At 47.7% G+C, this 12,495-nt stretch overlaps 1 protein-coding gene across 4 annotated transcripts in view; it reads left to right on the top strand.

Moving 5' to 3' along the window:
• LOC132392814 (collagen alpha-1(XVIII) chain-like) overlaps positions 1–12,495 on the top strand; it is a 269,811-nt gene that overhangs the window by 200,029 nt on the left and 57,287 nt on the right. For all 4 annotated transcript variants that reach the window (XM_059967218.1, XM_059967219.1, XM_059967217.1 and 1 more), the window contains 7 exons: positions 2,992–3,077; positions 4,053–4,079; positions 5,873–6,043; positions 7,325–7,351; positions 9,249–9,311; positions 10,872–10,958; positions 12,002–12,055. In XM_059967218.1, coding sequence (XP_059823201.1) covers positions 2,992–3,077; positions 4,053–4,079; positions 5,873–6,043; positions 7,325–7,351; positions 9,249–9,311; positions 10,872–10,958; positions 12,002–12,055 — 515 coding nt within the window. The remainder of the gene's footprint in view (positions 1–2,991; positions 3,078–4,052; positions 4,080–5,872; positions 6,044–7,324; positions 7,352–9,248; positions 9,312–10,871; positions 10,959–12,001; positions 12,056–12,495) is intronic.

Raw genomic sequence — 12,495 nt, 5'->3', positions numbered from 1 at the left:
GAGCGTATTCAAATGGAGGCTGCAACCCCTCACACTCCTTATACATGTAGTCATGGAAATGACAGCTGTGTCTCACTCTCTCACGTCTTTCTCTGAAACACCAAACCCAAGCTTAAACTCCGCTCAGGTGGAAGTTCACAGATCCTCCTGGAGAAGCTGCAGTTGTAACACATCAGCCAGCTTTGCTGAAGCAGATTACGCAGTCATTTCTGATTTTGCTCCATGTGGGATCTTGCTGTGTAAACATTGGTTGCTTTGTTTCCTTGATGACCACATCAAGTGTGTTTCTGATTGGTTGTGAAGCAATGTGGGACGTTCTGAAGGGGGTGGGGGGTGGGGAAGGACCACAAGAAGCATCTCTCTCTTTACACTGGATCTCCAGTAACAAGAACCTCCATTCATAGAGAATCACCAGAGTGTCCCAAGGCAATTCATTGACTTGTTAAACAGTGTTGACAGGTTATTTAAGCAGACCTTAAGGCAGCTGGCTAGAAGCTTGTACTGAGGGAGGCGACAAGGAGGGTGGAGATTTGGAGAGATTTCAGGAGAGGTTACCAGAGTGTGGGCATTTGATGAAGCAGGAGAGATAAGGACCCAGGGGTGCTCATGTTTCCTTACAAGGAGGCTATTTGGCCCACTGATTGCCTGCTGGTCCTCATAGCAATTCCCTTCTTCCTGTTCCTCCACCGATTCTCCTGCTGCCTAAAGCTAAAGATGAGCTTTATTTATCACGTGTACGTTGGAACATCAGAACATGCAGTGAAATGCATTGTTTGTGTCAATGACCAGCGCAGTCGGAGGATGAGCTGGGGGTAACCCTCAGATGTCACTACACCTCTGGCACCAATACAGCATGCCCACAATTTACTCATCCTAACTGTACTTCTTTGGAATATGGGAGGAAACTGGAGCACCTGGAGGAAATCCATGCAGTGACGGGGAGAACGTGCAAACTCCTTACAGACAGCAGTGGGAATTTAACCCTGATCGCTGTGCTACCTCGCTGCCCATCAACACACTAAGAGCAATTCACCAGCAGCAAGTTAATATTTTTAGGATGTAGGAGGAAACTGGAGTGGCCACAGGGTGAACACGTGAACTCCACACAGACAGCATGAGAGGTCACCAGGCTCACTGGTGCTCTGAGGCAGTGGTGCCAGACAGAGAGAGTTTACTGAAAGGGGGGAGGTTGCATATGACTCCGGGGGCCACAAAGAGTAGTGGGCCAGAGATCTGTACCACATGAGCCTGCCAGATGTATCCATCAGACGGGTCTCAGCCCGAAACATCGACTGTACTCTTTTTTTAAATAGATGCTGCCTGGCCTGCTGAGTTCCTCCAGCAATTTGCGAGAGCTCCGTGAGTGCGGTATGCTGGGTCACAGCCCCATCTACTGGTGGAAGTATGAATTACACAACGGGCCCATGAAATGGTCAGGGAGTGTTTCTGTATGCGAGTGTGTGTCAGAGATATGTTAAAACTTTGGATGTTTGTGTGTGCTTTAAAATTGCACTTTGTGTGTGTGTGTCTATGTATGTGTGTACTGTTCCATAGACCCTCTACGATCAACACTGTACGGTACGGTCAGACGAGAAAGGAACGGTCACTGTCGGTAAACTATGGAGAGTGAAGATGAGCTAAAATGAGGGAGCGTGCAGTGAGCCAAAGGAAGATGAGTGCGCGATGCTGAGGGATGGTTCTGAGTACAGTGAGTGCAAGGGGAAGTGAGTTCAAACAGCCGAGTGTTTACAGACACACAGACATGCTAGGCTTTAACATAAACGAGGACACACAAGAACAAACATACACACTCACATGGAAACACAGGTGTGTACACACACACACACATACAGACACAGACACACACACATTGACTGACACATAGGTAGACAGGTACTTCCTTGCTCCTAAAGGAAATTACAGTGTCACAATAGCATTACAAGCACACAGATATACAAATATTAGAAGAGAAGTAGGAAAGAATAAAAAATAAATTTCCTTAAAGTAAGATGAACAAGATTAACAGATCAAGTATTACCAGATTTCCAGGTTCACACTGATAAGATGGTAGTGTAAGAATTACTGTAAAATTGTACAGTAATGGGAGCACTTTCACACCGTCCAGATAAGAAACGATGGTAGTATTGCACAGGGTGTCCACGATGCAGGGCTCTGGTAAACAGTCTAACAGGAGGGGGTCATCACTTCCCCAGCTACAGGCTGACTCATTATAGAGTTTAATGGCCGAGGGTAAGAATGACCTCATATAATGCTCTTTGGAGCAGCACAGGTTCTAGTACTGAAAGTGCTCCTCTGTTCAGCCAAGGTGGCATGCAGAGGGTGAGAAACATTGTCCAGAATTGCCAGGATTTTCCATCGGGTCCTTTGTTCCACCACAGCCTCTGGGAGTGTGTCCTTTTGACAGCGATAACAGAGCCTGCATTTCTAATCAGTTTATTGAGCCTGTTGGCATCACCCATGTTGATTGCATTGTCCCAGCACACCAGAAGATCGTGTTGGCGATAACAAACTGGTGGGACATGTGAAGGAGAAGGTCGTGCTCATCATGTTGCCCCCTCCCCTCATTCCACACACTCCCCACCCCAAACACTCTACATACTAACACACTCCCCACCCCAAACACTCTACATACTAACACACTCCCCACCCCAAACACTCTACGTACTAACACACTCCCCACCCCAAACACTCTACGTACTAACACACTCCCCACCCCAAACACTCTACGTACTAACACACTCCTCACCCCTCCCCATGCTCTCGCACCGACACACTCCTCATTCACACATATTCAGCTGACTGAGCCTCCCCTTTGCCTGATCTTGCTCCGAGTGGTCACTTCCCACTGAAACAGCCGTTCCGAATGGCCGGCTTCCTATGGATTGAAGCGGCTGCCTGCCCCCTGGTGGCCGAGCGGGGAATGGCTGGTCTCTGATAGACTGCACTCATCTTCCCTTTATCACTCTGCAGGTGACAGGAGAATTCTGGAGACGCACAGCACGAAAGGTGACAGAGGCTTGAGTGTTGGAACAGTCAGCACAATCAAAGGAGAGAAGGTATGAAGCTGCTCGAAGGAGGCAGCCATGGAATGAATTTGTTGGTGAACAAGTTGTTCCTTTGGGGTGCTGGTTGTCTCAGCTTTATCGGCCTGAGCTGTTGGCGATCGCCTTGTACTTCATGAGCACCACCAGAGGGCAGCAGAGAGCATCCTCTCCCAAGCTGTGCATGAACGAGACCCTTTTAAATGTTCATTGTAGAACCTTTGCAACCTTTTCCAGAGTCCAGCAGCCAAAGGAGAAACGTCCCCACTGCCGATCATCATGGATGTGGTCAGTTGTACGCTGCTGCGACCGATGTTTCCGTTTGCGGGGACCCTGGCTCCAGGCCCATGTGGAGCTTGTTACCTTACCCCATGATGCTGTCTGAACCCACCCACTCCTCAAGACCTTGCGCCCAACCAGCAGGCAATCTGCACCTGGATCCCACCCCACCCCCCACACAACCATTCCTCCTGTACTCTGTTCTCACCATGAACCCACAGGATTCTCTTCTGAAACCAGCGGGCACCTCTTGCCGTGTCGTAGAAGAAATCCTCTGGTGCAGCTGTGATTTACTTTAAGTCCGTGTCCTCTGGTCACCGGTTAAAATTGCTTGTCCTTATTCACTCCTGGAATGGTTTCATCATTTTAAATACCGCGATTCAATGGTCTCTCAACCTTCTCTGCCGAAAAGCGTTCAGCAGCCTCTACGCTACAGAGGTGGGCATGCTTACCGATTGAGCAATGTTCTGTGTTGCTCCACTGAGCACAGACGTTCCAGGCACCTAATGTTGGCACCAGAATGCATAACGGACTTGCGGGCTGCCCCCAACACATCCCATTTTGCTGTATATGTTTTGGTGTACATGTGATAAATTAATATGAGTGTGCTGGCATGTTTCAGTTGCAACACAGGCTGGCATTTGATGCAGGATTGGATATATTGATCAGCTTGCATTTCTGACAAGATTCCTTTTCGCTTCCCCCTTGCAGGGTGATAAAGGCGATCCCGGAGAAAAGGTATAGTTGGAATGTCACTGGAACCTTTTTGTCCCTGGAAGTGTCGATGCGCTTTGGCCCATGGTGTCTAAACTGTCACCCAGTTTCCCTGCCCTCACCCTTTGCTCCTGATTCCATCAACCGTCTGATTTGCTCTTGTGAGTTCCTGTTGAAATTACTCTGTCCTTTCAGAAGGAAACATTGAATTTCCCCTGATCTCCTTGTAAATCAAAACAAGAAAGTGCAGATGGTTGAAATCGGATATAAAAACAGAAAATGATGGAAACGCTCAGCAGGTCGGGCGGCATCTGTGAAGAGAGGAAACAGCCTTGATCTGAAACATCTACTCTGTTTATCTCCCCATCCCTTCTCCGGTTTGTTTGCCGGTCACCTTAAATCCTGTGGTTCCTGTCACTATTGCCAGGGCCAGAGCTCCTCCGACCGATTTTAATCCAAGCCCTTTCATTCATTGAGGTATGAACGCTGAATTTTCCAATTCTGGGTAATCAACATCGTCTGTGTTCCTTTCCCATTTGTACAGGTCTAGCAACGTTCTCTCCCTTGTTAACCTTTCCCCTTTGACACCCTCCCCCGTTACCTTTCCCACCTGGCTAAGCTACCCATTGCCCGCACACATGGCTTTCTCACCTGCCTATCCCCTCACCTCAGCTGGCTCCGTCTCCCCACTATCACTCACCACACCTGGTCCCACCAGCCCATGTCTCACCTCTCTGTACCGATATGCAGTGTGTCAGCCTGCATAAACCATGCCTCTGCCTTCACAGATGCTGCCTGACCTGCTGAGTTCCTCCGGCAACTTGTATTTTTGCTCTTTTCAGTCTTAGCTCTTTCCTGATGTTTGAGTCCTGAGCTCAGCCGCTTGCACACTAAAGAAGAATCTATCCTCTGGGTCATCCCCTGTGGTCACACTCGAAACCATCTTTATTTACCCCTGTGACCCACACCTCCTCGTAGCCTCCTCTGTTAGGAGGTGCCTATAAGCTTCTCCTCGCAGGTGAGGAGAAGCCAAAGAGATGAGAAAGCGGTCTGGCACCGGTATGCCAGAGTCACTGCACAGAATGGCCAGCGGGTGGCGCAGTGGCATCAGCACTGGACCTTAAGGCGAGTGGTCCTGGGTTCGAATCCGGCCAGCTCCTTTCACGTTTTGCATCTGAGCGTTGTAAAAAATGTAGCTCAGCCTCATAAAAAACAAACAAAAAATGCTTAAAAAAACAGCAAGGCTGCTGCCCAGAGGGATAATATAACTAACCACACAGATTGGTTTATCCTTTTCCTTGAAGGAATCAGTTATGAGATTCCTGCGTCTGCTCTGACCAAGACCTTTGCAGCAGAAGGCTGGGTTCTTCCTCCACAGTGTAGTTGCTATGGCTGCACAATCCCTGGATTAATATGGCCTCCAACCCTTGTAGTTTATTACTGGGATATGATTGTTTTCCAACTGTCTGCCTTGGGATAATCAGAAGAATGCTAGCGTGCTCTCGACAAACTCCCGCAATGAGTGAGAATGGGGTTACCAGGGAGCCTAGTGGCTGAAGTAACCTTTTGCCCATCTGAAACCCTGCCTGTTCACCCTGTCCACCCCAGGCCTCTGTGCCCAGCCGCCTCCAGGGCCTCCCGTGCAAGTTCTGCCCTTGGATTTCTCATATCCATGTTGGAGAGCGTACCTCTGCGTGGAATTCCCTTTCCTCTGCTCCTTTGTCCTGCCACTTGGACTGACTGCCAGTCACCTGTACCAGCTTCCACGGGTGTTGCAGCAGCGACGGTCTCACATTCCTCTTCTCCCCGATAACTAGGGCACAGCTGGATTTGGATATCGAGGGCCCAAGGGGGAGAAAGGAGAGCCGGGGATTCCTGGACCTCCTGGCCCCCTGGCAACGGTCCGGGAGCGTGGCGATGGGCTTGTAATGGACCCAGACTTAGGCCTTCAAGGTCCCCCTGGGCTTCCTGGGAGAGATGGGGAGCCGGTGAGTAGCATTGGTTTGACTGGAGTGTGTGACCCGGCTGTCTGCGTGAGTTTCCACTGTACGGAGTTCCCTTCCCGGGTGCTGTTGTCATGTTCGCAGATTCGTAGTCCTACCTCTGTTATTAATTCCATAATAATCACTTTATCATTGCTTTTTGCACCCGTTTGGATTACATCGTTTTCTTTGAACCATTCTGTTGTTTTGCACTGATCGCTGTATTTATTAATCACGTGTATATTGTTTATTCTGTGAGAGTCACGTGACCAAGGGAGGTCATTACATCGCAGTACAGAAGACACTAAAACCACCCCGAATCTGGTAATTGAATAACAGCATATTCCATGAAATAGGGTCAGAGGTTACCTGGGATTTTAGAGCCAAATTCAGCCCTGTGACTCCACGACTCTCACCAACACTCTGCCTTCCTCTACTGGGCCCAGTAAGAACTTGGCACAGGCTCACCTACTGGGTCAGCAGCCAGAAACAACCAGGCTCTGTCTGGGCACCGACAGCCCAGAGTGTCGATCAAGCTTTCTACTGCTCCACAAAAGGGAGAACATCCCCTCCTCCCTGAGAGTTTGCAGGGCCCCGTGACTGGAATATTGAAGCCTTTTCCTGGCACCCGGTCACTAGGCCTCCAGTTGTCTGGGCATCTCGTGATGCAGCGGGTGCAGTCTGGAGGGGCTGATTCCCGTGTAATAACCTCTCCAACACTTCACTGGTGGAACTGAGGTAAAGAATTCATGGCATTGTAGACACATATAAAAGTGTGTGGATTGGAGGCCCCTAACGATTTTTGCACAATAGTATATTCCACAGATAGTGTTTATTTTTGAAAAAGAAGTTACTTCCCGGGTATACTTACTGTAAGGCCAACGAGGGTGCTCTGCTGATGATGTCATTGTCTTCCTCCAGTGACATCATGACAGTGCGAGCCTCAGCAAAGCCAGTAACTGGGTCTGGTACCTCGCTCCTCGGGCGGGTCACTCCACGCCTTCCACCCCTGTGCCATCTGGGTTGACCCTGGCCACCGCGTGAAGGGCTGGTGGTCCAACGGACAAGCTCATTACGTGAGAATAGAAACCTGCCCCTCCGTGGCCCTGCATAGTGAGCGGGGCTGAGTGGCCTCGGCATGTGGCAGGGCTTGAAAATGCTGAGAACTCGGGAGCTTGTGGATCAGGCTCCACACTTCCTGCGTCAGTTCATTGTAAACTGCATAGATTTCCAGTGGGTTTATTACCTACCGGGACACTGACAGACATCCTTGTGTGTTTGTTACAGGGTGATCCTGGTGAAGACGGGAAGCCGGTGAGTCTCTCACTTTTAGATAGGTGTGTGTGCGTGTACGTGTATGTGTGCGTGCTCACACTTATGTTCTACAGTCTTCCTGATATGCACCTGCACATTTAAAGACCGGAACTGGAATTGGTTTATTATTGTCAGCGGTATTGTGATACAGTGAAAAGCGTTTCTTGCATACCGATCGTACAGGTCAGGTCATTACACGGGGCGTTGAGGAAGAGTAGGAGTCACAGAGTTGTTCAGCTCAGAACCAGGCCGTTCTGCCCATCACCTCCATTTCTAGCATTTTCCCATCTACACGAATTCCATTTACCCGCACTAGACCGAGTCCGGCCAGGGTTCCAAATTAAACTCTATCCCTCTGTCTGTCTGCGCACAGTTCTGTACGCCCTCATTCCCACCCGGCCATATGCCTGGCTAACCTGTTGCTGTTGTTATTTCTACCACCTCCCCTTGCTGAGTGTTCACAGCACCTACCTCTCTCTCTGTAAAAACATGCCTCACTAACTTTATTTAAAATTTTTGCCTCTCATCTTAAAGCAATGCCTTCTAGTATTCAACTTTTCGACTTTGGAATGATTTCCACAGATTCACCACTCTCTGGCTAAAGAAATTCCTCTTCATCTCTGTTCTAAAAGGATGCCCCTCTATTCTGAGGCTGTGTGCTCTGGTCTTAGACTCTCCCACCACAGGAAACATCCTCTCCACATCCACTCTATCAAGGCCTTTCACCACTTGACAGGTTTCAATCAGGTCACCCCTCATTCTTCTAAACTCAAGTGAATACCGGCCCAGAGCCGTCAAATGCTCTTCTTATGACAAGCCATTCAATCCTGGAATCATTTTCACGACTTTCTTTGAACCCTCTCTAGGGTCAGAACACCCTTTGTAAGATAAGGAGCCCAAACCTGCTCACAATACTCCAAGTGAGGCCTCACCAGTGCTTCATAAAGTCTCAACATTACATCCTCGCTTTTATATTCTAGTCCTCTTGAAATGAAGCTATTATCACATTTGGCTTCCTCACCATAGACTCAATCTGCAAATTCACCTTTAGGGAATTTTGCACAAGGACTCTAAAGTCCCTTTGCATCTCAAATTTTTTGATTTTCTCTCCATTCAGAAAATAATCTACCCTTTTATTTCTTCTACCATAGTGCATGAACGTATAATTCCCAACACTGTATTCCATCTGTCTCTTCTTTGCCATTCTCCTAACTTGTCTAAGTCCTTCTGCAGCCTCCCTACTTCCTCAAAACTACCTGCCCCTCCACCTATCTTCATATCATCCGCAAACTTTGCAACAAAGCCATCAATTCTACCATCCAAGTCATTGACACATAATATAAAATGAAGCAGTCCCAATACTGACCCCTGAGGAAAACCTCTAGTCACCAGCAGCCAACCAGGAAAGGCTCTCTTTATTCCCTCTCTTTGCCTCCTGCCAGTCAGCCATTGCTTTATCCATGCTAGAATCTTTCCTGTAGTACCATGTAGCTGGTTATCTACCCTATCTATGCCCCTGTTAATGTTCTGTACTTCCACCTGGTTTTCCCGTAGCCATCAATGCTCCAGAGAAAACAATCTTAAATTTGTTCAATCTTTTTATGGCTAGTGCTCCCTAATTCAGATAACATCCTGGTGAACTCTCTCCAAAGACTCCATATCCATGCTTTAGTGCTACAACCAGAACCACACATGGTACTGCTAATGTGGCTGAATTAAAGTTTGGTACAACTGCAACATGACTTCCCAGCTTTTCCTCAACCCATGATCCCTCAGTACATCAATGCCCCTAACAGCCCTGCCATTTACTGCGTACAATACTTGAATGGATTTGCATGAAAACAAATTCAAGTGGCGTTTAATGTCCTTTCATTTTGCATTGCTTACCTCTACTCAGGGTGAGATTGGTCCTCAAGGTTTTCCAGGAACCCCCGGTGATCGAGGACCTAAAGGAGATAAGGTTAGCATTTGCCTCTCCTTTTTTCTGGATTTCCCTGTTGTTGTGCGCTACTTTGTAAGAATGAAAAGTTGGCAAAATCTGGAAAAGCTACATATTAAAATGGATGCAGCACACACATGATGCTGGAGGAACTCTGCAGGCCAGGCAGCATCGATTGAAATGAGTGCAGTCGATGTCTCAGGCCATCTTGATACAGTCGATAGTGGGGAATTATTTCCCAAGTGGAAGAACTACTACATGGGACAACCCTGAAAGTTACAGCCAGAATACTCAGAAGCATTGTCAGGAAACAGAGGGTCTTGGAAATAAACCTTTAAGAAAGGTGACGTGAGAGGCGGAGGAGGGTGAGGAAGCGGCAGTGGAAAGTTTGAAAGCTGAAGGTGAGAGATGCTTGTGGACAGCAAGATTAGGGAACCAAGACGTACAACAAAGAAAGAGGAGACAAGAGAGACTGCAAATGCTGGAATCTGAACTGGAAAAAAAAACACAAGCTGCCGGAGGAATTCGACAGGTCAGGTAGCATCTGCAGAGAGAAATGGATAGGACTCCATTAAAATGAAGATCTTGTTGCTTTCCCTCCACAACTTCTGCCTGACCTGCTGAGTTCCTCCAGTAATTTATATTTTGCTAACAAAGAAGAAGGTCAGCTTTGATTGACTGGAATGGTGGGAATGTTTCAAAGGGCTGAATGGCCTCTTGACCCTGTATTCTTCAGTAGTGAAAATTCCATTCTGGCCAAGGAGTGCACCCAATTTCCCTTCACTAAGCTGTAGTGAAGAGTGTTTGACGATCCGTGATCTAAAACGAAAACAGAATTCTGGAAATTCTCAGTGGGCGCCGTGCCAAGACAGAAACTGAGCTAATGTTTCACCAAAGAGTCTTTGACCTGAAATATTAACTCTGATTCATTCTCCACAGCGTTTTCTATTTTCATTTCAGATTTCCAGCACCTGTATTTTTTTTTTGGTTTACTCTTGTAGCAATCTGAAGTGAACCCTTTGCTCAGAGAACCTGCACCTCAGGTTGGCATTGTTACCAAAGTGCCAATCAAGAGGCCTGGACTAATGATCTAGAGTCATAGGTTCAAGGCCCACTATGCCAGCTAGACTCATTGCTACAGACACTCATGGAGGCCAGGTCATTGGGTATGTTAACAGGGAAGGTTGGAAGGTTCTTGATTAGTAAGGGCATTCAAAGGTTATGGAGAGAAGGTGGAATTGGGTTGCAAGGTGAAATAACCCAGCCATGATTGAAGGGTAGGGCAGACTCAATGAACCAACCGAACAGCCTAATTCTGGTCTTAGGGAATTATGAAATTATCAACACAAAATGAAGTAAAAGCACCCGTGGCAGAGATGTTTTTGGTAGAATATCTCCATGCCACCTGATTCCTGAACATCCTTAACTAACAGATTGGTCTCCATGGGATTCTGGGCCCATGACAACGTGATTACCAAGCTCAGTGCCAGTTTGGATCTATTACATGATCGGGCCAACTGATGAGTTAATAACAGATTGGAGCATGCCAAGAGTAAGTGCCTGTCTTCATGTCCTCCACAGGGTGATCCAGGGATTGGAGTTGAAGGACCGAGAGGGCCTCCTGGACCGCCTGGGCCCCCGGGACCCTCTGCCAGCACGGACAAACTCGTAAGTGGATTTTCCAGCTCACGAGCTGAAGTGAAAGGAAGGTTGAGAATCGAATCCATGTAAAATAATCTCAAAGTGACACAGCATTTTTCATAAGTTCAGTATGTCCCAAGACCCTTTGCAATCTAAGTGCATTTGGTGTGCAGTCACTGTTGTAATGGGAGAAATATAGTGACTGAACTTTGCATCCGTGGCTCCACGATGGGTGTCAGCAATGCCAAGGTCCCAGACACGAAGAGTAAAAGTGTGCAGAGGACAGATTGCTCCCATGAGTTTTTGTAGGAAGATGGACCCCACAAGGACAGCAGCTCTGCTGAGTTGTCCTAGAGGAAGTCTGTCAAGAAGTGTTTCCATGAGAATTGTAAGTTTGCTATTTACAAGGGGATTGCCAGCTGCTTGAAGTGGAGGTACTTCTGAGAAAAATCTGGGTATTGCTGAAGTTAGTGGTCCTGGTGTGACTTTCACATAACACTACTCCGAGGAGAATAAATAATCGGTGTCCTTCCATATCCCAACGGCATGCAAGTTGGTGGGTTAATCTGCTGCTGGAAGCTCTCCCTAGCATGTAGTTGAGCAGTAGAGTTGATGCAGGTGTGGGGAGAATACACAGGAGGAGGAGTGGGATTAGTGCAAATGAGTTGGCATGGACGAGATGGGCCGAAGGGCCTGTTTCTATGCTGTATGCATTTAGATCTCTCTCTCAGATTGATGGCCAAAGCACATGCACGCATCCCGAAGAAAATAAAGAGTGCAGCAGCAGTGATTCCAGTATCTCTTCACAGCTGGCCAGCCACCCAGTGCAGCCTTCTTTGTAGCATTCTTGTTGCTTTAGTTGCACAGGCTTCTGGGCCCTGCCCAGCCCCCTCTTGTTCTGCGCCAATGAGCATGGTGATCATCAACAGTTGTGGGCCAGGGCAAGTCTCACAGAAGAAAGAAACCCATGAGTGCCAGAAATACTCAGCAGGTCCTCGATGGAGAGGGAAACGACTCAGGTGGAATTACTCATCAAATATTTCCTCTCACAGAGTGTTCTTGTTCCCTAGACATTTATTGACATGGAAGGATCGGGATTTGGAGCTGACCTGGAAGCCTTTCGGGTAAGGGCCGCATCTCTGGAGGCTAGTGCATTCTGGGAAAAGTAAAATGGCATTTTACAGTCTTGCTGTGTGGGTCTCAAGTTGTGATATTCCAAGATGCCAATCAAAGCGGCTAACTGGGAACTACTACTCGAAACTGTTTAGATTAATAATCTGTAGAACAGATCCGGCTAATTAATTCAACCATGATTTAAAATAATTGAGATCTGTACTAACTTGTAACAAATGAAGCTACCAGTGAATCTTCTGCAACTGCAGCCGACAGCGTTTCTGATTCAGGTGGTGGAGAGTTCTCGGAATCTGCTGGTGACCAGGCGGGTTCTGCTCCAAGAGGGTTGGGGCAACTTCTCTTTGGAGATTTGATGTAGTCAGAATGCTGGACATAGAAGGATCAGGAGTTTCTACTTGTGTTACGAGGTCAAGGACCTTTAGTGACAGAG

Source organism: Hypanus sabinus, chromosome 4 (assembly GCF_030144855.1).
Source record: "Hypanus sabinus isolate sHypSab1 chromosome 4, sHypSab1.hap1, whole genome shotgun sequence".
NCBI classification, from domain to species: Eukaryota; Metazoa; Chordata; class Chondrichthyes; order Myliobatiformes; family Dasyatidae; genus Hypanus; species Hypanus sabinus.
Note: the sequence above shows the minus strand (reverse complement) of the source record. Positions and strands in the feature narration are given on the sequence as shown.